At 48.1% G+C, this 26,934-nt stretch overlaps 1 protein-coding gene across 1 annotated transcript in view; it reads right to left on the minus strand.

Annotated features, from left to right (window-relative positions):
* LOC119405573 (ATP-binding cassette sub-family A member 7) overlaps positions 1 to 26,934 on the minus strand; it is a 67,514-nt gene that overhangs the window by 7,288 nt on the left and 33,292 nt on the right. Inside the window, exons 13-19 of the mRNA XM_049419446.1 lie at positions 21,793 to 22,069; positions 15,194 to 15,364; positions 14,088 to 14,284; positions 12,223 to 12,519; positions 6,569 to 6,694; positions 5,766 to 6,023; positions 150 to 303 (exon numbers count right to left, since the gene is read on the minus strand). Of these exons, the coding sequence (XP_049275403.1) occupies positions 150 to 303; positions 5,766 to 6,023; positions 6,569 to 6,694; positions 12,223 to 12,519; positions 14,088 to 14,284; positions 15,194 to 15,364; positions 21,793 to 22,069 (1,480 nt within the window). The remainder of the gene's footprint in view (positions 1 to 149; positions 304 to 5,765; positions 6,024 to 6,568; positions 6,695 to 12,222; positions 12,520 to 14,087; positions 14,285 to 15,193; positions 15,365 to 21,792; positions 22,070 to 26,934) is intronic.

A 26,934-nucleotide genomic window follows, 5' to 3' on the forward strand; every position in this document is an offset into this window, starting at 1 on the left:
GGTGAACTGCATTTGTACAACGCATACCCGCGGTTTATGCGGCCTGTGTTGCAAAGGCACAATGCGAGCGGCCTCTTGCTTGACGGGAACCATCGGAGTGCTTCGATACATTACATGGATTCCAGTGTTTGTAGACATCAGACGCTCACCATCTGAGGCTGAAAAGAAGACGCGAGTCGACCAGCGCGAGCACGGCGATGTACAGCATGCCCTGGGCCATCATGCTGAGGAACTCGTAGAAACCGGTTTCGGGGAACGGCTGCAAGGGCTGAACCAGCGTCGCCGTCGTGTTGTGCCACAGGGCTGCGCGAACGAAATGAACGAGTGAAGCCTATAGGCGGAAAATGGCGGCCAAAGGTATAGCTGGTACGAAATTTTTACGGTCCATTTAGCTGGCCCCATAAAGAGAGCATAGGCACAAGCATGCGCCCTGAAAAAAAACTTATTAAATTAATATATGACATTGAGCTTGTTGGTGAGCCATGATATTGATGAAGCAGCGAACAAAAGAGCCATTCACACACACACACACACACACACACACACACACACACACACACACACACACCACACACACACACACACACACACTCACGTTGACCCTTTATAGGGACCTTTCAAGTTTCCAAGTAATCGTCGAATGGCTTCATGAAAGGAGCTTATTGCTTCACGAGTCGACTGCCAAAAAAAAAAAAAAAGATTTAGAATCCGTCAAGTACAGTATCAACGAAAAGAGATTGGCACAAGCGACCGGTTGCCGGAGCGGCAAGATTGCGACACGCGGCGCTCCGTTTTTCCCGATCGCGCCGATATCGAGAGTGCCAAGCACATTCCATTTTCCAAAGCAAGGGTGGCCGGCGGAAAGCACTCTAACAAGCAGCTTTTTCGGGGACTCTGCGATAAAGATACGGTTGCTCGTAACTTCAGCGAAAAAAAGAAAAACAAAAAGGACATCGTGTGCATAGCCACATCTGGCGATAAGCAATGGACAAGCGTTGCTTTAAGATATGGGCTTTCGTATGGGCCAACCGCAAGATGGGCTGCTTTCCGACGGTCCGCTGCGCCCCCCCCCCTCCCCGGCTTCGGAAAGTGGAATGTGCTTGGCAATCTCGCTATCGGCGTGTTCGTGACCAATAGCGCCGCGTGACGCAATTTTGCGGCTACGGCCACCGTTCACTTGTGCTAATCTTTTTCCGTTGAGAATGTACGAGCGAAGTTACAGGGATTTGCCGCACGGTTCAAGAGCTTTCTCTCTCCCTTCGTACCAGCGAGCGCGCTGAAAGCTACGCATGGGGGAGGGGAGTGACAAGGGGGCAAGGAGATGCGTCCGTTAGCCCGCGCGTGTCGTGACCTTGAGCACTTTCTGTGCCCTTTTTTCTTCGAGCGCACAGCTTACATTCGGTGTGACCGCGAGCGCGGGCACGAGGCGGCATCCCGCGGCGGTCGCGGTAACTATACAGCTCACGATGCTCAAATCAGCCAATGGCCGTAGACTTCAGGTATACATCGCGGTCATTTGTGTTAATGGCATCATTTGCCGAGAGAAGAGAGGGCGATTTTTAACTGACTGTGAGATAGGGTTGTAAATTCCAGGCCGCGCGCTGCGCTATAATGTTTGGCTCGCGTGTTCTCGGGAGCCTCAACTACTGATGGTCACCGTTTTCTGACTAAGCTGAAAAAGTGTTGCAGGGCCCCTTTAAGGTACTTCGTACCAGGGCTGGGCAAAATTACTTTGAAGTAGTATCACGATACGATACAACATACTCGGCCAGGAAATATTGGAGATACAAGGTACTACCGCAATAAATGTATCCGATACGATACTTGCCAATTGTATCTTAAGATACTTCGATAGGTTCGCAAATTTGTTATTTAGAACCCCATAATGCAGTAGCGAACACTCACGCACAAAAAGGTCTGCTTGAAAGTTTCTTAAATACGATCAATTTTGTTTGATTTTAATGAAATATCTGTTAGTTTCTCAAAAGTTTTGCCCTTCTTGCTCAAAGCACACTAGTTTACTTCCGAAAGAACTTATTGGGGTTTGTTTTAGCTGCTTAACAGGACACCTCTTCACTGACAAAGGTTCTTGCTTGTCATTTTTGTAATTGATGGGAGTCGCTGCTCAGCTTGGCGAGCAGCTAACGGGTTGCCCTATAATATCAAGAACTTCTATAAGAAGTATTTGCACGATGGCGCAAATACCGACGCGGAGTTTCGCCTTGTCTGTAAAATACCGTTCACGCAATACCGAATCACCGGTGAACAGCAGCAACAACGCTGGTTGCGACATTTTCTTTTTTTTTTGGGGGGGGGGGGCGCATTGTGTATACGTAGAGAACATAAAACTGCAATGACTTTTCATATTCTACTTACCTCCTGGCGTAAAGCGTTCGTTATCGATATACTCACTAACCTGCAATCTTTTAAGAATACTTGTACAACGAGACAACAAGCGCAGCCCAGAAACGCCTCAGACCTACTGCATCCTCACGCGGTGGTGACGATGAAGACGTACGGTAGAGACGAAACTCGGGCTAGCTTGTGCCCAGAGAACTAAGCAACTCAATGTAAAAGCAAACCAGGCTGTACCACTGATAGTGATAATGATGATATGTGGTGTTTAATGGCGCAAGGGCCAATTGATGGCCAAAGAGCGCCAGTTCATGAGACAAAGGATGTGAGCAATGGTTGCGGTAAGTAGCTGTAAAGGGGCCTTAAAATTCCTCGCGCTAAAGGCGGGTAAAACATATATATATATATATTAAAATCATGACAGTGACGTGAAATATGTGTAGTGGAATGAATGGCAAGTGGTCGCAAGAATAAGACTATGGTCTCTCCTCAAATCCACGCACTAATCTTTCGCCTTTTACTGATAGTGGCAATAAAAGGCGTCGGCCGTGGGTAATATGTGGTGCGATCTTGTACGCGTTCCGAAATAAACACGGAGGCGTGGCATTACATCCAGCCGCACGTGACCGCACGCGATTGGTCAATGCAGGGCCGTGACGTATGTCGCCGTTTACATGGGCCATTCGCGTGCGGCTGGATGTAACGCCACGCCTCCGTGTTTATCTGGAATGCGTACAAGATCGCACCACTGATCACCGGCGGAACGCGTCGTCTTTTAGTCATCAGGGATCGAACCTTCCAGCGTTATCGCTGGTGGTCGAGTAAGCTCCCGAATAAACTAGAGTATTCACGTCCTGCGCGTAATCTTAATAATAATTGTTGGCGGTTTACATCCCGAAACCACAATATGTTTTTTTTTGAGGGGGGGGGGGGGGGAAGTCGTAGTGGAGGGTTCCCGAAATTTTCACCATCTGGTGTTCTTTAACGCGCACTTAAATCTAAGTACACGGGCCTCTAGCATTCCGCCTCCGTCGAAATGCGGTCGCCACGGCCGGGACTTGCGCCGCGTAATCATGACAGAAAAATCTGAAATAATCGCGAAGATTCCGAAACACTGCGACGCGGCTTGCGTCGAGTGGTCCTAACAGTTTTTTGCGGTTTAAACTCGATCACACCAAAATAAAGAAAGAGCGCGTGGTAATATAGTTGCACAAGTCCTCGCAGGACACCGCCGCTATCCACGCTATTGCCACCTACAGCTCCGATTAGATGGCGATAAGTAATAGTAAAAAAAAAAAAATATTAGGGAGTCCTAAAACAGAAAAAGAAATACAGCAAAATTGAAAAGCCATTCCGTATCAAGTATTCTTAGTAAATAAGCATAGAAACGCGGTACAGGCGACACCCCTAATAGCTATGACAATTAGGCATAAAGTATCGTCAACTTACCTTTTAAGGCAAGACAATAAAAAATTCAATGCCTATGGAAGATTGTATGAAACGGCCCCTTGGGACGCTCATGAGAAAAATGGATCGCTTGGTATAACAATGTTTTTTGGATCCCGCTTCCTAACATATCTATGGTGGCTCCCAGTTATTTCAATCATTATAATGCGAGCTCAATTTCGCTATTTTACTGAGCAGTAAGCAGAATGTACAGTATACTCCATGCACGCCCCCATAACTACATATTTGTTTTCAAAATCGCCTTGGCAGAACAGCAAACTCAAGTGACAGGTAAATGTGCAAACAGTAGCAGAAATAAAGCCGACGGTTAAAAATAAGGAATACAGCAGAGGGCTTATTTTGGCAGCCCGTTACAAAAGACAAATTCCAGTGACCAGGTAGGAAAAAAAACTGTTAAGAGCCCTATAGGTAATGTACGGGATGCGAGAGTAGGACAACTAAGAAAGCGTTTGTGCTAACAATCAAATTCTGATTTCAAAAACTATTTGAATAAAGATAGCAGGAAGAAAAAGATACGGTACGCCAAGATATATTCTGTTAGGTAAACGCTTGCTCTATCAGATCTTCCATCGGTACCGGTAGTGCTATAGTTAGAATCTTATTTGCGCATAAGTGAATCGCATGTAAGTCAAACTTACATCCGTAAGATCATTCAAATCGCTGATGTGTAAAAGCCGCGAGACGCAAAGCAACCTCATGCTTCAGATTTAGTGACGAAGCACCACGCAGGAGAGCGGCATCAGAATTTGCGCGATAATCAACGCACGCATTGTGGTACGCGGCGCTTGACAGTGGCTAAGGGTAAGTGTCATGGCACTGACACATCTAAAGAAAAATCTACAAAACAAAAGGCACGTGGGCTGGGTATAGACGTTCGCGCGCTTGTTTCTGTCGAGTCTGCGCGAGCGCTGTCATGTTGCTCTGTTCCATCAAAAGAGGCGCGCACACCTTATCGGCTGCCCTCACCGGTGGACTCTGCTACCACAACCAGCTTGAGAAGCGTAGTTCAGCCAGCGATCATTGTTTCGCACGGTGGTGTTCCGATACCAGCATCTTGTATCTTAAGACACACGATACGTAATTGCATGAGTCGGAAATACAGTTACTGATACTCGTCTTGCGAGACGTATCGCGATACAGATACAAGATACCCAAAGAGTATCTAAGATAGTATCCAAAATACATGTATCTTCGATACCGCCCAGCACTGCTTCGTACAGTTCTGTCGACAAGTAGCTAAAGAGAGAGCAAGATACATTGTGATTTGGATGAGCCTGACCCTCCTCTGTAATAAATTCGTCTTCATTTAACTTCATTTAGCTGTGAATGGCTGCATATGACCACTTTGCAGTAGCCACCACCATGTTCGACGAGTCGTTCGGCGGGCCGCTGTCCGCCAGCCCCCTCAAAAGCAGAATTTTTGTTTCCTCTAAATGAATATAACCTAAAGCTAAATTGCACTACATTGCACTGTGTTGTACTATATCGAGGGCCTAGGAATGATGTTTGCAAACCTTACGCATTTACAAATAGTTCTGTATAAGCTGCACCTGAAAGGGTTTAGTCATGAACCCGCCACAGTGGTCTATAGTGGTTATGGTGTTCAACTGCTGACGCAAAGGTCGCGTGATCGATTCCCGGCCGAGGCGGCCGCATTTTCGATGGAGGCGAAGATGCTTGAGGCCTGTGCACTTATATTTGGGTGCATGTTAAAGAACCCCAAGAACACTTTCCCGGCGGCAAGTTGTCTTTTCGTCCACTTTTCTTTCTCGAAAATTATACCACAATTACTACAATGCACTTAAAAGAGTACGACTAACATCCCCTATACGTTTCTTAGCTTCATTGTCCCCAATTGGTTTATGTAGGTTGTGCCTAACAAAATGAAGGAACCGTCGATAAATATCCCCTATTTCGTTTCAATAAGGGGCTACGTGTGTTACCTTCGCAGCAGCCCGATATCCTGTCATCCCAAGAGTACTGCACGTCGCTGCACGCCTCGGCGAGCAGTTCACCGCCAGCGAGACAGATGGCGTTCAGCCTGGACAACAGGACGACCTTCACGACGCCCCGCACCAGAGTGTACGTCGGGAACCAACGGCACACGTAGCCCCAGACGAACAGCACCGCCGTGGCAGCCGCCGACGGGTCTTCTTGAACGAGCACGTCCAATATCTCCACGCCTAAGGAACCAACTATGCCTGCGTGGCGAACGCCGAGTACGTTAATAATGCTGCAACTGAGGCTCGTTGACATGAGTTTCATCTTATAACGCGCTGTGCAGGTATCCACTAGTACCACAAGGACGAAATGCACACGCAGGGTGATGCATGTATTACCCTTTGTGTGTGTTTCGTTACTGTTGCCCGAGTCAATACCTGACAGCGCGTTACAAGATGAAGTGGAGTGTGCGTTGAGAAAGGTCACGAACGCGGACACCAGCACTACGATGACGGTAATTCCATAGCGCCTTTAAACGTCCAGTCCATCAATAACTGTGACTGGATGATGATGATGAAAACATTCCTTTATTAAAATTTAAAGAAAACGGGGAGGGTCCCTATTCCGGGACTCCTATGGCAACCTCTGCGATAGCCCGGGCCCGCTGGACGAGCGCCCGACAGACCTCGGGGGCGCCTTCGGGAGCCATCTGCACTTCTAGAACCTTTAAAGATGGAACGAAAAAGTTGGATATCTTCATCAAATACCCCTTGCACACAGTAATTCCCGAAGATAACGTACTCACCAGCGAGGAACAGGCCAAGAACCATACATGAGAAGGCCAAGCTCGGCTCGCTGAAGAGCTTGGAGAACAGGTAGGCAAGCGGCAGGCTCGCGAACGAATTTGCAATGAACAGAGCCAGGATGGCCACTGCGTCCACCAAGAAAGGCCACAGAGTCAGCTGCGCGAGTCGTTTGTACCGACAACCGCCCACTTCTAGCACGAAGTCACAAAGAGACCCGTACGAATTTCTCAGAAAAGAAAGCTTCTTAGTTAAAGAAAAATTTTCGTCCTCGTGCGGGCATCGAACCCGGGACCAGTGCATTCGTGGGGTGGTCGCTCTACTAGCTGAGCTAATCAGAGCTATCAGCAGCGCGAGGGAGAATTAGTCAACTCTGTCGGGGCGCAAGAGGTAACGAGGCGCGAGCCAGGAGCGAGATCCGAGACGACCAGCCAGCTCGTGACCAGAACGAAGACTGAACTTTATTAACATAAAAGTGACGTAACAAAAGAACATATGGCGCCACCAGTAAGTCAGGCACTGGGGCGCACTAGTAGCGACCACGACATCTCCCTCCTTTCAGAGTGATGGTCACATACTACAAGTTCAAACGGTCTGGAGGAACGACCCGACGACCGCTTCTTGTGCGAACCACGGGATCACAACCGTCAGCGTCTCGTTGCTCACCGGCCTGTTCGGCAGAAGGACCGCTAGGGGGCACAACACTAGTTTCGCTTTCTTGCGCTGTAAGGTGTTCAGTCCTACTCGGGGCAGTCGAGCTGTCAAACGGCACAAGGTGACGGCGATTACGTTGAAGCACTGTACCTTCGTCTGTCTCTACGACGTATGACCTTGGGCGCTGAGCCTGGCTCAGTACTGTTGCCTGTAAATCATCTGGGCGTACCCAAACTCTGTTCCCCGGTTCTAGGGGTGGCAATGGTCGAGCGCGATGATGATCATTGAAATCCTTTTCGTAACGCTTTTTGTTGGCTTTATCTCTTTCGGCTACGTGCTCTGGCACCGGCCACACTGGTTGGAGCAACTCTTCTGTCTTTGGTAGCCTTGCCCTCAGCTGCCTTCCCATTAATAGTTGTGCAGGAGAGTATCCGCTCTTGCCGGGTGTATCTCGATAATCCAGGAGAGCGAGATAGGGGTCGGTGGCTTTTGAGAACAAGTTCTTGACTATTTGCACCATTCTCTCCACTTCCCCATTTGACTGAGGGTAGTGAGGGCTGCTTGTTATGAGTTGAAACCCATAGGACCGTGCGAAAGCAGCCATCTCGTGTGAGGAAAAGGGTGGTCCATTGTCGGATCTGACGATCCTGGGAATGCCATGTCTAGCAAACAAGCTCTTGAGGATCTCTCTGATCACTCCCGCCGTAGTGCGTCTGAGCGTCACAACTTCCGGGTATCGCGAGTAATAGTCCACGACCACTAAGAAAGTCTGTCCGTTGCAATGGCACAGGTCCATGCCCAAGACTTCCCATGGAGTTCCGGGTAGGGTAGTCGGAATGAGAGGTTCCGCAGGGTTTGCACGCATTGAGGTGCATCGTTCGCACTTGGAGACTAATGCAGTGATGTCCGCAGAGATGCCCGGCCACCATACGCACTCACGGGCCTTAGCCTTGCAGCGATTGATACCTTGGTGCCCCTCATGGAGAAGTGTCAACACAGACGGTCTCAGTTCAGGAGGGACGATAATGCAGGTGCCTTTAAGTAGAAGGCCATCACATATTGAGATTTCGTTGGCAGCTGAGTAATACCTCGTAAGGTGAAGTGGCATTTTGCTTTTCTGAGGCCACCCTCGTTGGACATAAGTTACCAGAATCTGGCACTCGCCATCAGAGTTCTGCGCTCTTTTCAAGTCGTCTACATTTATCGGTAGAACCTCGGAGCTGCAAGCGACAGCATCAGCTGCGAAGAGCTCTATAAGGTCCACGGGACTAGACTTCTTAGGGGGTACCCGAGACAGCGTGTCGGCGGTGGCGAGCAGCTTTCCTGGAACGTAAAGCACGGAAAACTGGTAACACATCAGTTTCAGGCGAAGCCTTTGGATTCGGGGCGGAAGCATGTCCAGTTCCATTTTTCCAAACAGTGATACTAGCGGCTGGTGGTCAGTTTCGACTTCGAACTTGATTCCACGTACAAACTCGTCGAACCGCTGCACCGCCCATGTTACAGCCAAGGCTTCCTTCTCGGTTTGGCTGTAACGTTGCTCCGTAGGAGTCATGGATCTGGATGCGAAAGCCACCGGTCTGCGCTCCCCTGAAGGTTGGATTTGTAGCAGCACTGCGCCTAAACCGAAAGAACTGGCATCCGTTGAGATGGTTGTTGGGAAAGCAGGGTGATACTTTGCCATACACCGGTCGGATGTGAGAAGATCTTTGACCTTTTGGAAGGCGGCTTCCTGATCGTGCTGCCACGTCCAAGCTGTATTCTTGTTCAGGAGGATGCGCAGAGGAGCAGTAACGTCCGAAATATGGGGAAGGAACCGAGCCAGATGGTTAACCATGCCAAGGAGACGGCGTACAGCTGCGACATCTTCGGGCGGCTCCATTGAGCGTAGAGCCTCGAGCTTAGCGGGATCTGGCCTGATGCCTTCCGCCGAAACGATGACACCTAGGAAAGAGACCTCCGAGACGCCGAACTTGCACTTTGATGAGTTGAGTGTGACTCCTGCCTTTTCCAGACGAGAAAGTACTTGTTGCAAGCGGAGATCATGCTCTTTCTTGTCCCGTCCAAAAACCAGGACATCATCGATCATGTTCGCAACCCCTTCCTGCCCGTCTAGTATCCTTGCCATTTGTTTCTGAAAATACTCAGGGGCGGAAGTTATACCGAAAGGGAGGCGACAAAAACAGTAACGTCCGAAAGGCGTTACAAATGTAGTGAGCTCTTGAGAAGCCTCGGCCAACTTCACTTGGTGAAAGCCGGACGTTGCGTCTAACTTCGAGAAGACCGTTGCGTTACCCAGTAGACCGAGAACTTGCTCGACGGTGGGTAGGATGTGTCTTTCACGAAGCACGACTTCGTTGAGGCGAGTCAAGTCGACGCAAAGTCTGTAGCCGCCCGAGGACTTGGGGACTACCACTAGTCCAGCACACCAAGGTGTAGGTTTGTCAATGCGTCGGATAACTCCCTCAGCTTCCATCTTATCGAGCTGACTTTTGACTTCTCCTTGTAACGGAATCGGAATACGTCGAGGAGCACTCAGCGAGAAGGGCACTGCATCCGGCTTCAGTCGAATAGTGTACTCTTCCTTTAAGGTCCCCAGCCCGGAAAACAACTTTGCATGAAGCTCTGGTTGAGGCGTCTGAACAGCGGTAGTGTCAACGCCGCCGAGGAACTTCACTACTTGTAGTGCTTGTAAGGCAGGGAAACCCAGTAACGGTACGGTGAGCGACTGGATGACGTACAGGCGTTGAGCGCTGGTCTTGCCTCGCCAGATGAGTTGCGCAGTGTAAGAGCCAAGTACTCGCAGCGGCTGGTTCCCTGGGCCAGTTAGCTGGTTATCAACGCGATCGAGCTTCGAAGGCAGGTTGGGAAAGTCATGTGGCACTGCCGAAACCTCTGCCCCAGAGTCCACTTTGAACGAAGCCGTGTAGTTGTCCACCGTGACGTCGATGTACTTCGCGTTTGCTGGCGACTCGAGGGTGTGCAGATGGATGGATGCAAGCTTGTTTCGTTTCCCTTGCGATTTGCGTGAGCGGCAAACTTCTGCGAAATGTCCGCGTTTACGACAATTATTGCAGAGTGAGTGTCGTGCCGGGCATTCGGACCGCGGGTGAGGTGAGCGTCCACAAAAAGAACAAGCGTCTGGACGGCTATCGATGGGCGCGTCACGAGGCTTTGCCGTGGAACGCCGAGTAGCGTCAATCTCGATATGCGACGATGTGTCAGAAGTGGTGGCAGCTGAAATAGCTGCATAGATAGGCTACTGCGCATTCCGGAGCAACGCGGAAATGGCCCAGGACGAAACCAAAACGGCGCCTCCTGCAGAATGGCTCAGCGTCTCTCTACGACAGCCGGAACCATTCGACTTCTCCAACGCAGCAAGTTGGCCGTCTTGGAAGTCGCGTTATGAAGATTATGCTGCAGTGTCAGGAATACAGCGAGCCGCGTCCGACGTGCAAGTACGTTCTCTCTTGTACTGCATGGGACCAGAAGCGCGTCCACTACTGGAAACGTTTTCTCTCGACGAAGCATCGGCGCGTTCCTATGACACTGTGGTCGCGTGTTTCACGGAACACTTCGTTCACCCTGTCAACGAACTATATGAGTCGTCTCGCTTCCACAAACGGACGCAATTACCGGGCGAAAGTGTAGACGCATACTACGCCGAATTATGCCGGCTCGTCAAACGCTGCAATTACCCCTCTGCACTTGCCGAAGAGAGACTCGTCCGTGACCGGTTTGTGGTAGGCCTAAGGGATACCCGTCTCTCAGAACAACTTTGCCGAAGTTCGAAGCTCTCACTGAAAGACGCCTGGGTACAAGCCCGCCAAGCCGAGGATGCCGAAAAAGAAAAGATCGCTCAAGCGAGCTACCCCACTTCTGACACCATGTCGGGGCGCAAGAGGTAACGAGGCGCGAGCCAGGAGCGAGATCCGAGACGACCAGCCAGCTCGTGACCAGAGCGAAGACTGAACTTTATTAACATAAAAGTGACGTAACAAAAGAACATATGGCGCCACCAGTAAGTCAGGCACTGGGGCGCACTAGTAGCGACCACGACAAACTCGAAGCACGTGGCCACAGAATATTGCAAATGAGTTGTGCAGAATCCCGCAAGGTGGCGGAAGGGTTATGATATCGGAAGGAGTTGTGAAATCCTTTCGGAGAAATCCTTATAGATTTCCTTGGGACTTCGTGCTACAAAGGGGTCGTTGTAAGTTATCCCTTTCAGAACCCTTCCACCATCTCGCGGGATTGCGCAGAACGCATTTGCAAGTATCGCATCAACTAGATGGGCCTTAACAGTAACATAACACTACAGAAAAACACTTGTTAAGTTTGTACTAATACACTAATCTCCACGAGTTCTATTGCCGTTAATTTCGCCATCATAGGTTAGTTATTACAATCGAAAATGAAAGCCAAAGTTTCTTTTTCGAGTGCTAGAGCACCTTAATGGCTCTGTGACGTCACGGATTTTAAAATATTGTTTTGTATCTTGGCCTCATAGGCCCCGTAAAATTTCCTGAATATTGATATGTTAGCTCTGTGGTTTCCTTAGCACACAGTTTAATTAATTTCTACCGATGAAGAATTACGCATACCCTAGCAGACGTCATCAAAATCTGCGACGTCACAGAGCTGACGTGGCAACAAAAACGTCGCCAGATGTATTTTCTTTTTGCCCATTTTCTCGGTAGCAAGCGTCCTCTCGTAGGAACAGTGGCGCTTTTGGCACTGTGAAACGGTGGTTTACTCATAAGAATAATATATAGCTTCTAATTCTTTAACTCGCGATCTTCGGGTCAGCAGCCGAGCACCGCAACCACTGTACCACCGTCGTGGCGACTATGGGACTTCCTTCTGTAAAATAAATACCTGTAATGTGATCGCATTTTTGACAACGATATTATTATTCCAATTTCGATTCTGACATCAGAGAACTTTGACCAAGGCTCCTTGCTGCTTCTAAGCTTGTGACGTGTCGTGGAACTGAACTCACGGTGGTAAGGTGGGGCGATGTCGCTGTGCGTGATGAACAGGATAAAGACGAGCACGATGCTGTTGCAGACGGCCATGAACATGTCGAAGACAAAGTGTCCCGTCCAGTACATGATGCCCGTCATGCCGGTCATGATCTGCATGTGCCGCAAGCCGCTGGCCGACTCGACCATCGGGACGAAGACATGGCTCGCCGCGTGGAAGCTCATCGCCAGCGACAGGAAGAAGGCGTACAGCACGCGCGTCAGGAAATTGCGTGTCGGGAACAGTTCCGTCTCGTGTCCCAGAGTCTCGCGGCCTGCGAGGCGGCCTCGTGTGTGATTCTATCGTCCGTCAAACGTTAAAGGGACACTAAAGAGCAAAACAATTTTTCTCATATTAGTAAAGTATACTTTTCACGATGCCAAAAACACCACGCTTGCTGCGAGAAGACGCTTAGTAAGCGAGAAAACACGCAAAAACAAATTGTGGGTGGCGACGCCACTTTGAAGTTCCCGCACCATTCGCCGTGACGTCACATGTTTTGACGGTGCCTACTAGGGACTACGTAGTCCCTAATCGGTAAAAATGAAGTACATTGCCCTCTGAGGAAGCCATAGACTTAACATACCAAGTTTGGGGTAATTTTGTTCAGCCAATGGCGCCAAAATACGATAAGTCCACTTTGAAATCCGTGACGTCACGAGGGAAGATTTCGGCGCGAAATTAAAAAATGAAACTTTGTACTTGATTTTCTCCTCTATTAATAAACCTATGACGGCGCAATTAACGACATTACAGTTTTCAGAGCACAATTTATCGATCTAAACCGATTCATCGTTTCTCTTTAGTGTCCCTTTAAACGTCTTCACGACCGATTTCTTCAGGCGCAGTCTACTCACATCAGACCATTATAGAGCGAAGCTGCTAGCCTCTAAAGCAGGGATCTCAAACACACGGCCCGCGGAGCTTTCGCTAGCGGCATTCCCTGCCCCCACATGACTATCTTCGTTTCATATTTTAACAGCGTATCTGGTTAGGCTGTCGGTAACTTGTGCCCCGTCGTAAAAAAAAAAACTATCACCATCATGAACCGGCACGCGCTCTCTCGGTTCTCTTCACCGTGAAGCCGTTCATGCTATCGGTAACTTGTGCTCTGTCGTGCAAATCTCCTCAGGTGGGTACACGCCACAGGAATTGGGCAAGCTCCACTACCCTGTACAGCCGTGTTCGAGGGTCAAACGAAGACGAACGTGTGAAAGAGATAGAAAGACAGAGATAGAAAATAGAGAGAAAGACAGTGAGAAAAATAAAGAGATAGAAAGAAAGAGGGGGCGATAAATAGAAAGAGGGAAAGAGAGAGGAACATATATAGAAAGTGCGAGAAAGAGAGAAATAGATACAGCGAGAAAGAAAGAAATAGAAAGAAACAGATACAAAAAAGAGATACAAGAAACAGAGAGAGAGAAAGAAGGAGAAAAATAAACAGAAACAAGGAAGGCCGCCCCCCAGCTCCGCTCTTCCTTCAAGCTTGGCAACAATAGTGCAAAGCCGTGAGTGGTCGAAAGCATTTTTTAGGCACCCTACGCGGTCTCCCTATTATAAACAAGAAGTTATGGCTGTGGTGAAACAAGAAGTCATGGCTCCCTAATAGAGCCATGAATTAGTTGGTAACACACAACAACACATCGTGGAACAAAAACTTTATATTTCAAAATCGGCGTCCCCATTTCAGTCATTCTGTAGGTAAGTATCGATATGTTTCCCGAATCCTGACGCCAACTCCCCTTCAGCAATGACCCAAATATGAGGTACGGGAAGGCCTTCTTTCAAACGCCAACGTTAGCTGACACTTTGTTCCCATTTTGGCACACAGCGTCTACTCACCGTCCTTGAGCGCGAGCTTTCCGTAGAGCCCTTCGAACTCCACCTTCGCTACCAGGTCGCTGCTCACGGGAGGCCAGTTGACCAGCGTCATGCTGGAGTTCTTGCTGCCCGTTAGGTTCCTCAGCAGCGCAGTATGAAGCAGGTTCACCCCAATCACGGCGCTGGGCGGGCACTGGCCGTTGAACCAAACGTACAACCTGGACGACACACCCTTGGCTTCTTAACCACCGGTAATGGTAATTCGTCCAGTTTTACAGCAAGCTGCGCACTTCCATAGATGTAGACATTTCTGCCTCCATAGCGCTTCTCAAATGTTTGTACTCAAGGTTACTTCGCCAAACGTTGACTCATAACAATCCACGTATTTTATTCAACATAAATTTGAGGGACTCCTAGTTGGTGACTCCGCATACTTTCCACCCTTACCAATAACTCTAGAGACCTTTGCAAGGGTGGCTCCCTGGATGCCGCAATAATCCCCTCTGCGCTGTGGTAAATATACACGCCCCCCCCCCCCCCCCCCAAAAAAAAAAAATGCGCTGCCGAGGTAGCACAGTCAGCTTGCGTCAGCCTATGTACTCCTATGCCACAGTCCAGAAAGGAGGTTCTCTCCCTCTTCGTTGAAAAGATCCGTAGCACCACCCACGTACACACTGAAGCATTGGTTTATGTAAATAGCTTTACCATTGTTTCAGTACATGCATAACTACTATACTCTTATTTAGTCACACTGCTAGTTGTTCTGGCTAAACGTACGCGAGAATTTTCGTTACCTTCTACAGACGCAGGAAAGGCCGTCTCTGTTGTTCAATCGATCCAACTGTGACTGGACGGCCGCATACTATACTGATTGACATGGATGCAACTAAGCGCTCGTGCACTGATCAATCCATGTGTACATGTTGCAGTATGTAAACTTTAGAAAATCATTCGGAAGCGAATACGAACGGCGCATCTCAAAACCCCTACGTTGCTTTGAGAGGGCAGCTAGGTATTCCGCCAGACAAACAAACATTTACTCAATCAAAACGTATCGGAATCACTTCTCGCGCCTCAAGGCACCACGGAAATTTTGGGCTAAGCCATATAACAGTCACCCGACTCACCCCCTGTTCTCAAAGACGCTTATTCCGAACTTGTACTCGTAGAGGTAAGTGTACAAGTCCGTCTCGGCCCAGAAAAGCAGCTCTCGTTCGACGAACTTGCTCGTCGGTGCGAAAGCTTGTACCGAGTGTTCGGAAAGCAGCGGCAGCAACACATTGTCCCCGAAGTTCTTGCTGCGCAAAAAGAAAAATGATTTTCAGATCGAGCCAGTCAGTCAGTAGACACAATGACGTTATCGCGTAAACAGGATATGATGTCACGATGTCGTTTGTGTCAGTCATATCAACGTGGAAATAGTGTGGACGTCGATATCGTTGTTACACACTGACACGCTGTTATTTACGAAATTAGCCCTCATAGGGCTGAGTGGTATGCGCATTGCTCGACTTGCATAAGCACGTCGCACCACCTGGAAACGCCCGGCAGGTTTTGAAGAAATGTTCGATAGTCAGCCGATTGCGAATTTTTTCGCGTAAAACTGTAGGAAAAAACAGTCATTTTACTCTTTTTAGTGACTCCTGACTTGCCACATATGTAACTCTTTCAAGATAGGCACTGACTCCTTTTTAGAGAATTGTGCCTCCCACGACTATCCGAAGAAAGTACCTCCAAAAAAAGAGCTAACGTGTATCTTCGAAGGGAGTTATATACGTGGCAACTTGCAAGTCAGGACTCAACAAAAAGCATAAAGGGTACTATTTTTTTATTTCTTAGAGTGTAGCACTGGAAACACTGAATACCGCGAATTTTTTATTGCGATAGCAATTATATTGACGCTCTCGGCGGTTTTCTACCGTCGCCGGCACGTTCCGATAAAAGTCCAAATCGAAAACATCGCCCTACGAATCGTTGTACTATGCGCGAGTAAATGCGCGGCAGCGCTGGGGGACGAACGTGGCTGAAGCAGGGATGAAACGAGCCGGCCATCTCCGGCGCACGAAGGGCGCATGCGATAATACCGTCCCGAAGGCGAGCCCTGCCACCGATGGCTCCTCAGAGAAAACGCACTGTCTGTATATCGTCGGGCGAAGGAGCGTGAAGGGGCGTCGGCGGGGTGATGGGTTGGGGGGTTGGGTGGGGTGGTCTGCGTCGCTAGAGGAGCGACTGCGAACTTTGATCAGAAGAGCGCTGGCGCAAGCGCTATCTCGTCAGACATCAGTAGACAGCTCGTATACCCTTGTACGTGTTGTGCTCTCACTGCTTACTTTGCGTTGAGAAGACAGCCCGAAGTACACTTCGCTCCCTCGAGCGGCCGTATCCCTTCCACCAGCGTTGCGTCGAGTTACGCGAGATCGGATCAAAGAGAGTTAGCAGCTGGCCTTCCTTCGTACAACATTCCAGTTTGTTGCTATCGCATTGATTGATTCACCCTTGCGGCGAAACGTTGATTTCTCCTGCTCCTTCCACACGTGCTGCACATTTATAATTCGCAGAGCTGGCAGTGAAGCTACAGCAACTGATTTAAGGCCATGTGCACACCTTAATGCCATAGCAACTACATATCGCCGCTCACAAGGTAAGAATAAAAATATAAGCTCACAGCCATGGTCGTCCCACGAAAAAAATAATGCGCATAGATGCCTTATCCAGTTACGCTAGCTCATTTCCGTGACGTCTGCGTCTTCTGTGGGCTTCGGATCGTCGAAAGTTGCAGTGCAGATATACGTTTGTGCCGCTGCTTTAGATGGAAAAGTTCAAAGTCTCGACATATTTTATCAGGCGTTCTAAAATCAGTACTTGCACAATAGCAACATTTTAGTCCATAGGTACCCAGTATTCACAGTAGCCGAGGGAAAGTCCTTGCACTTCGAACACAAACCAGCTGGAGCCATTCTTTTGCAAAGGTGGAGGACTGGTGCACCCCGTTTTTGCAGGTGGAGCTTATATTTATTCTTAAGTTGAAATCAACTATAAAACTGCCTCATGACCATCTTGATTTTAGCGCTAAAAAAATACGAACACATGAGAGACGTCAGAACATGTGTCGTCCTTCAGGGCTCATGCGTCCTTTTTTCTGCGCTAAAATCAAAATGTCGTGAAGTATTCATCCACTCGCCGAGCAACATGTTCTTATTAAAATATTGTAGCGCAGAAGTTAACTGGGCACTGGTAACAGCTTGTGTTCAGAATAAACGTAAACGATTTCGAGCATTGAGTACTTAAAAGTTGTGTATAGAAAAACAAATTCGAGACGATGAGTATACCATATACTCCAATAAAAAGAAAGGATGACCATGGATGACTACATCACAGCACGTTTACCTAATGTCAGTAACGTACAGCATTTGAGCATTTAGGATGGTTTATCGTACAGATACACGTTGGTGTCGCTGGTTTCGGTAAAGAAACTTGAACGTACATGCAAGTACCCAGCCAGACACAATATTTTATGCAGAAACGACGGCCTTCTAATTCCCGACATGCTTACTGCTTACATAAGCACAGAAAACAAATAGTTACGCTACGAGCGGAAACCAGCTAGCGCGACTCTCTCGCACAAGCGTACGGCTGGCACAGCGCGGTCTGGCACAGTTCTGTGGGTGGAGTTCTAACCGACTTATTAAGGCGAAAGCTTTGATGCCTCATTATGCGAAAATTCACCGTCGGCGTCGGCGGCGTCTACACGAGTGACGCGAAAAATGATCATGGAGTAGTCATACGACGTCATCATGACGTCATAAATCTCCAAAATTTGTGACGTCGTCATGACGTTACAATAAAACGACATAACGGGACGTTAGACGCTCTGTCAAAAGTGGGCCGATCAAGGAGGCAGTGCAAAATCAGGTGAGGTGTACAAACCTTTCAGTGCACCGATCTTGGAGGCAGTGCGAAACCCCGTTAGGTGCAGAAAGTTTCCATAGGTTACGACGGAGGAATAATACATAGACTGAGAAGAAAAAGAAGATGGCTTTCGCCTTCCAGTCGTCTTAGGCGAACGCACAAGCGACTCTGAATTTTTAATGTGCTTCGTTGTGCGGTGATATTGAGCGAAACAAGGCAGCCGAATGTAGTGGTCCAAGAACACACCTGACCCATCTCCGAGCGAGCAGCGCGTGGAGAGGGAACGGTTCGTCGCAACGTCATCATGACGCCGCAGATTACAACAATTTGTCACGTAATCACATAACGTTACATGATGAAATCATCTAACGACATCGTCGCTTGGTCCAAGGTCGGCCGATCCCGCATGTATTACAACGCCACGTGAGGCCTGTACCTCGAGGCGAAGGTCGACCAAGATTATATTGGTCCAACTTCTGCCGTTGTCGCAACGCAGCTCGGCGAAAGGACAAATGCGGAGGAGGCGAGAGGAGGCGACCAATGCGAGGCCGCCCTGAGCGCGAGGAGGAGAGGCGCGGTGAAAAGGAGGCCACTGGTCACGTGTATAAGAGCTGGGATTCGTGCGCACCGCACCCTTTCCGAAAACGCACAAGCGCTGCTTAGTCGCGCTGCTGCTCTTGACAGGCAGCGCCATCTCTGGCATAAAAATAGAAACTGGGGGCAAACAAAGCGAGTTTTCCCTTCTCTCCAACGCGCTGCTTGTCGTTTCCATGCACGTGCAGAGCTCTCGCGGTGCACCTGCGGTGCCTCACAATGTACCGCCTGCAGTGCGGCTTCAATAAGGTCTTCAAGCTGTACAGGCACTCCCGAAAAGCGAACTTGATAAAAGGAGTAAGGCTCGTCAATCACGTTTACGGTAAAGAGCAGACGATCGACGACAACGACGCCCGACTAAAAGCGAAGCGTATTTCCCGAGTCGCAATTACACCGTGTAGGACGTGTACCTCGAGGTAAGTCTCATTCTGTCATGTTAAAGATGCGTAATGTTCCATACGCACTCTGAAATGAAGCCGTGCACGCCATCGATGTTCTGGACTAAGAATCATGTGATTGTTGTTTTGCTATGGCATGTTTGCAGTAGCAGCCGTGTACTTCTGTGAACAAACGTTTGCGTCGTCCGAAAAAAAAGAAATTATACGGCCATGGCAATGTTTCCTGAGAAGGTTAGAGTCAACAAGGGTACCAATATGGGCTTGTTGGTTCATCGTAAACTGGCTAGTAGCATAGCGCGGGAAGACAACAATGACAAAGAAGAAGTACGAGACGAACACAAGCGCTAACTTTCAACAACGAAAATTTTATTTTCAGGATCGGTCATATATACTCACATGCAGTAGTGAGATATTTCCGTTTACAACTGATAGCACGTGGAAAAGGGCGTTCAATCTTATCCGTCATACCTGAGGACAGCAGTTTATACATGGCAACCAACCTTAACTACTAGGGCATGCGTAAATATTCAATTTCTTTGGTGGACGATGACAGTAACACCTTGCTGATACAGTGGTTGCCGGTAGAAAGGATGCGATCTGTCTCTATTACCAGTCTTACAAGCTCCGATTTTTTTCTTGAAGGGATGGCAGTATCCGCTAGTGCCGGGTAGCATGCACGCGTTTTGCAGTGAAGTACTAAAAAACCGCCACCTGACACACCTTTCACTTTATTTCGGTGTTCCCTCAACCGGTCTTTAATGCTTCTTCCGGTCTGGCCTACGTAACAATGGCCGCACGAGAGGGCAATGCGATGAACAAAGCCAACAGCAATGTTCGTCTCATACTACTTTTTTGTCCTTTTGCCTTCACGCACTGTGCTACTAGCCAGGTTACAGTCAAGTCCTGCGTGCCGCTGGAGCATCACCAGCCGATTAAGACGCGAGGCAGCTAGCTGAGCTTTAACCACTGTGAAGCAAGATGAACTGCTCGCCTCGTTTTTTTTTTTTTTTTTTTTGCTCTAGCGTCATGTCTGCACTCTTTTTTTATGAGGATATCGACTTTACATGCGCATGCAAAGTCGATATCCTCATAAAAAGAGAGTGCAAACACGACGCTAGAGAAAAAAAAAACGAGGCGAGCAGTCATAAGCTGCTATCTGATCACCAACATGGATTTCGTAAAAAGCTTTCAGCAATCACACAGGTTACGACCACTATCCACGAGATCGCTTGAACGCTCGATTTGGCTGGTCAGATGGATTTAATCTTTTCAGATTTTAGCAAAGCTTATGACCGTGTATCCCACAGTAAACTTCTAAACAAACTTCACAGATTTGGCCTACCACCTTTTATTATAAATTGGATAAAACAGTACTTATCCAACCGAACTCAGTTTGTTGATGTTGATGGATACTCATCCAAGCGCTTGCTTACGTCTGGTGTGTCTCAAGGAAGCGTCTTGGGACCAATTCTTTTTCTCGTGTATGTGAACGGTATAACCGCAGCTGTGTGTCCTGATGTCCAAATTAGGCTGCTTGCCGATGATTGTTTGATTTTCAAAAAGGTAACATGCCAAAATGACCAAATTTCTTTAAACACTAGTCTAGCGAAAATCCACGAATGGTGCACAACATGGTCAATGTCCCTGAATTCCGAAAAAACTGTACTGCTGCGCGTAAGCAAGAAAAGACAACATTTCTTATACACGTATAAAATTAGTAATGACACCGTCGCAGAAGCCACGGAGTACAAATATTTGGGATTGACGATCTCCAACACACTCACATGGTCCTCCCACATCGAAAACATCTGTACAGCAGCTACTCGCAAACTTGGCCTACTTAGGCACAAAATGAAAAACGCCCCCCCCCCCCCCCCCCCGGTGCAACGCTTCTCGCCTACAAAACTTATGTTTTGCCTAAAGTTGAATACGCGAGCGTAGTTTGGGATCCCCACTACAAAAAAGATAAGCATAGGCTCGAGATGGTACAGAGGAGGGCAGTACGCTTCATATTTAACAAATATAAGAGAACAGATTCACCGTCATCTCTAATGCTGGAAAATAAGATTCCAACCTTAGAGCAGCGCAGGAAAATATCAAGACTTAAATTTTTATTCTTGCTTTATCACAACAGACTGAATGTGAATGCGCGTGCATTTATTCAACCATTTTTGTCACGCACGTCGAGAAATCGACATGCACATAATCTACTTTCTTATCAAACGCGCACTAATCTTTTTAAGTACTCTTTTTTTCCACGAACCATTTCTGATTGGAATTCACTACCTGAAAATATTGTTTCTTTAGAATCTACAAGTGCATTTGAAAGTACGCTACTTACCGATTTACAAATGCAGTGAACCACTGAATGTTCATGTGACTTTTCTTTTTTCTTTTCACTTTCACTTTTGTATTTCGTCATTTTTCCACTACGTGTTTTTATTGATACAGCGTTACTTCATAATTTGCAAATACTGCATTTACGCACCCGATGTATTCTGAGAAGAGTTCTTTTTTGTTTACTTTTATACTTCTTATAGTATGCGTCACTCGCCTACGAACTCTATTATTTTGTTATCTTGACAGGCTGCGCTGGTTTCTTTTATTTTTATTTTATTTTTTATTTTTTTGTAATACTTCTAGATATGCCGACAGGTTGCTTTGTTTCGCTTTTTTGTGAGCTTGTGTGCCTTACGGCTCCATTTGATATCTTGCGAGAAATGTTGTCCCCGATTGTATAATATCATGCATTACCAAGTGTGCAGCACGGTTTCGCCTTCAACGGTTACAGGAAGTGTAACGTACTGCCGAGTTTCAAATTGTACCTCGCATTGTCGCTCTCGATGAATCCGTACGAGACGCCGAAGATGCGCTCTGGCTTGTAGATGAAGGCGCCACCATTTGGCTCCCTCCGTGGCAGAAGATATCGCTCGCTCAGCACGAGCAACAACATGCACGCCACGGGAATGCCGAACGAGAACGGCACGGTCCACCAGACGCGTCCCCAGAGCAGCGCCCGCTTTCTCAGCAGAGTCCACAGCACGGACAGGGAGCCGGCTTTCGAAGACCGCGCCGCGCACAGCTGCTTCACGGCCTGCAAATCTGCGACATGATCGAAACGCCGTATTTACACGATTGTAAGTCGACTCGAATGTACGCCAACCGCGTGCCCAAAAATATCACAGCAAAAAGGAAAAAAAAAAAAGACACAAAGAAAACTGGCCCCAACTATACATTCAGGACGGGCGCTGATCTCATAGTTTGTGTCAGAGTCCATCCTGGCACGCTCTTTTCTGTCCTTTCTTAATAAAAAATCGCAGCATATCCACGGAGTGAATGATGATGAGTGGGCAAAGCTGCGGAGGTTCATCGGTAAACCGTGAATCTTCCGTGAATTCTGCCCAGTACATCATCACCGACGTGAGATCGGGCGCGTTTATACTAAAGGTTCGATGAGAGTTATGACGACTTGCAGCTCACTTTAATTTTACATGTACGCTGTGAATTTTCATTGTTTAATCACGCACAGGAGAAATCGCACACACGCACTACCTTGGAGGTCAAAATCTAGTGCCTATGTATACGGGGTGGTCAGTGAACGGTTGCCTCGCGACGCTGCCTGCGTCGGCGCCGCTGCGCCGCGAGGCAAGATAGGGGGGGGGGGGGAAGGGATCGTAGGAGAGGAGAAACATCTGGCGTCTTTTCGTTTTGCTTTAGAAACATCTGGCGTCTTTTCGTTTTGCTTTTAGAAAACATCTGGCGTCTTTCGTTGGTTTATTTCATCAATCAACGGCGTTTTGAACAAAATTTTCATTGTTTAATCACGCACAGGAGAAATCTCACCAGGCACTACCTTGGAGGTAAACAATGGCTGTTAATGGGAATGAGAGACAGAAGTCGGCTTTTAGCTAACACTTACACTTCTACTTCTACTAACGTTTCCTACTGGAACATGCCAATGGCTGCTAATGGGGAATGAGAGACAGAAGAATTCGGCTTTTAGTTAACGCACACGCTGCGAATTTTTTATTGTTCAACAACGCACAGGAAATATCTCCCACCGGCACCACCTTGGAGGTCAAGATCTGGTACTAGCGTTAAGACTGGTTACGCACTACGACGGGGACGAACGGATGCCGCTTTAAGGAGCTTCGCCCCTAAAAGCATCGCTCGAATATTTTAACAATGTATCACAAGCTCGCCTCGGAAGTCAAGACAAAATATTCGCCGTCTATTACGATATTGGCCAATGCGAATTCTGAGCCAAGCTACGCGTTGGGACAAGGCCAACTGCGTTTGAAGTTTCGGCTTTCCGCAAGGTATTGACTGCGCCATAAATCATAATTTTTGTGAAGTAGGACAGCACCCACTACGCCTTTATTCGTCTTTCTGCGGATAACTGCGGTAGCCGCTACAGATCAGTAAGGTATTATCTATTATGTGCACATTGTAGATGCTGCATGTGGCTGATGACGATGAAGAATTATGGCTGAGCACTTTACAGTGGATGGGGTAGCATTACACCACCCACTCGTCGCGCAATTAGCGTTGTGTGATGACTTATTTTACTCTTCTGCCACGCTATATTACATAGGTTAACGCGATTCCTGGCCCGACATGACGCCTGTATAGGGTCTTTCTGCAAATGAGCCTCAAGCACTAGGGCGGCTCTGTGGTAGAATACTAGACTACCACGCATAGGGCCCGGGCTAAATTGCCATTCGTTCATGGGTATTTTTTTTCTCATTTTATTTTTTCATGTCTATCAGTTACGCCACCGACGGCCACGGCAACGACGACGGCGACGACGACGCTCAACGCAGGAACGGGCGCTAAGAGCTGCCCTCTAAAACGCGAATTCCGATCTGAAAAGGTGGCTTCGCGGCAGTGTTCGGCAGCTATGCAGTGAAGCTAGCGTCGCGGCAATACGCGGCGATTTTTTTTTTCCTCGAATTTTTGCTGGGGGTGCGGGTTACACGCTAGAAAATGCGGGATATGTGGCAAGTCATCGGTTTGGCCGCACCCCAGGCCTCTCTTTGCGAAATTGCATCATCACGCGGATTTCTTTATTTTTTATCCGATGGGGAATTGTCGGGTACCGGGATTCGAACCACGGATCTCTTGCATGCCAGGCTGATGCTCTACCTCTACGCCATCGCTGCTAATAGAATTACGACAACATTAGAATTCAATCAACCAAAGGACCAAGCAGGATTTCGTGCAGGTCACTCGATAATATACCACATCACACTATATATATATATATATATATATATATAATATATATATATATATATATATATATATATATATATATATATATATATATATATATAATTGTTGGGGTTTAACGTCCCAAAACCGCGATACGATTATGAGAGACGCTGTAGTCGAGGTTTAGACCACCTGGGGTTCTATAACGTGCACCTAAATCTAAGTACACGGGCCTCAAGCATTTTCTCTTCTATCGAAAATGCCGCCGCCGCGGCCACCACACTATCTCTCAGGTGATAGAAAAATGCGCGGAATATAACCAACCCCTATATATAGCCTTCATAGATTACGAGAAGGCATTTGATTCGGTGGAGACATCAGCAGTCATGCAGGCACTGCAGAATCAGGGCGTCAACGAACCATATATAAATATACTGGAAGAAATCTACCGCGGCTCCACAGCCACCGTAGTCCTCCAAAAAGAAAGCGCCAAAATCCCAATAAAGAAGGGTGTAAGGCAGGGAGACGCGATCTCCCCAATGCTATTCACCGCGTGCTTACTGGAGGTTTTCAGGGCCTTATATTGGGAAGAGTTACGGATACGAGTTAATGGAGAGTATCTCAGTAACCTACGATTCGCCGATGACATTGCGTTGATGACTAACTCAGGGGACGAAATGCAACTCATGATTACTGAACTGGACAAGGAAAGCAGAATGGTAGGTCGGAAAATTAATATGCAGAAAACTAAAGTAATATGGAACAATCTTGGCAGAGAACAGCGCTTTGCGATAGGTGGCGAGACAGTGGAAGTTGTAAAGGAGTACGTCTACTTAGGACAGGTAGTAACCGCGGAGCCGAACAATGAGAGTGAAATAACTAGAAGAATAAGGATGGGATGGGATGGGGCTCATTCGGCAAGCATTACCAAATCATGAATGGTAGTCTACCACTATCCCTCAAGAGGAAGGTATATAACAGCTGCATCTTACCGGTACTTACCTACGGAGCAGAAACCTGGAGACTTACAAAGAGGGTTCAACTTAAATTGAGGATGACGCAGCGAGCGATGGAAAGGAAAATGAGAAGTGTAACCTTAAGGGACAAGAAGAGAGCAGGGAGGGTCAGGGAACAAATGGGCATTAATTAAGGACATCTTTGTCGAAATCAAGAAGAACTTGACATGGGCACGGCATGTAGCGCGTCGGCAAGATAACCGCTGGTCATTAAGACTAACTGGCTGGATTCCAAGAGAAGGCAAACGCGTGAGGGGGAGACAGAAACTTAGATGGACAGATGAGGTTAAGAAGTTTGCGGGTATAACGTGGCAGTAGCGAGCACCGGACCGAGTTGTTTGGTGGAACGTGGGAGAGGCCTTTGCCCTGCATTGGAAGTAGTCAGACATGATGATGATGATGATGATGATGATGATGATGATGCAAGTAGAGCCGGAACGCAAACATGATGTTGTAACCATGCCCCAACGTTCCCAATTTCTCATTTATCGCACCGTAACTGGCGGTATCGTTTCGGTTTCGCTTTTAAGTGGACCCCCAACTTCACACCTCAAATTTATATAAAACTGGTCGACTTATAATCGTATAAGCACGGCAATTCCGTGCTCAGCTTTCTCTAGTCAGGCCCTCTCAAAGGCGCGCATCCTACAAGACGACACGTGATCGCCGCTATGTCGAGACAATAGACGGTTTTGAAGCGAAACCTCTGCTAGGCCATGTCTCCCAAGGTCATTCATCGCTTGGCGATGACCTCGAGCCCCACGAGGGTGAGCAGCCGGAGCGCAACTGTGAAAAGGCGTGACGCCACGTCACGTGATCAGCTGCTGAGAGCCATCGCAGTTGCTCTCGCTCGGAGCCTCGCCGCTGAGTTACACGTGACTGGGCGATACAATAGAGATTTAGTGCCGGGACCCCCGAGGTGCTTGCGTACAGAAGCCCTCGCGTTCCTTGGTACTCTTTTTGAGTGCGGCTTTCGAGCAGAAAAAAGCGCGGAGATTTACAGTAGGACGCAACAACGCGCTTACCAAATGGCTCCGCCCACAGCTGCTTCACGGACTGCAAATCTGGGACGTGATCGAAGCAATTCCGCGCTCAGCTTTCTCCCGTTAGGCCCTCTCAAACGCGTGCATCCAGTATCGGGGATAACTCTGCTCGGACAGTGCTGTGGAAGCTATAGAACCGAAACGCAATGCCTGCAAGCGCGCCATGATTTAATAAATAGTTTTATTTACAATTTTCTTATTTGCCTTGCACAAATAAATGATGTTTTATTTATTATCAAGCTTAAACAATCACGGGATCCCCAGCAATAAAACTCTCTATTGCGTGCATTGTCTTTGCAAAACCAAGTCAAACAGGTGTTTCGCTCGTGCTAGCTAGGTTTACAAGGGTCAAACCACAGCCAATAATTTTAGTAAAGCGTCCACAGCAGCTCTGCTGACGCAGGCTGCTTTTTGAAATGACTGACACCCTGTGTCCGCAGAGCTACTGCGCAGCCAAATTGAGCTTTAGTACTGCGTAGAGGTGTGCACGGGCTCCGGGTAGCCCGAAAGCCCGAGCCCGACCCGGCCCGCGGGCCGGGCTCGGGCGGGCCGGGCTCGGGCGGGCCGACGTATTTTCACCTCGGGCCCAAGCCGGGCTCGGGCTACTTGGAGTTTTATCGGGCCGGGCTCGGGCCCGGCGCAAAGCCCGACTGAAGCCCGAAACATAGAGAATGAGCGGGAATTATTTTCCAGC

This window comes from Rhipicephalus sanguineus, chromosome 9 (assembly GCF_013339695.2).
Source record: "Rhipicephalus sanguineus isolate Rsan-2018 chromosome 9, BIME_Rsan_1.4, whole genome shotgun sequence".
Lineage (NCBI taxonomy): Eukaryota > Metazoa > Arthropoda > Arachnida > Ixodida > Ixodidae > Rhipicephalus > Rhipicephalus sanguineus.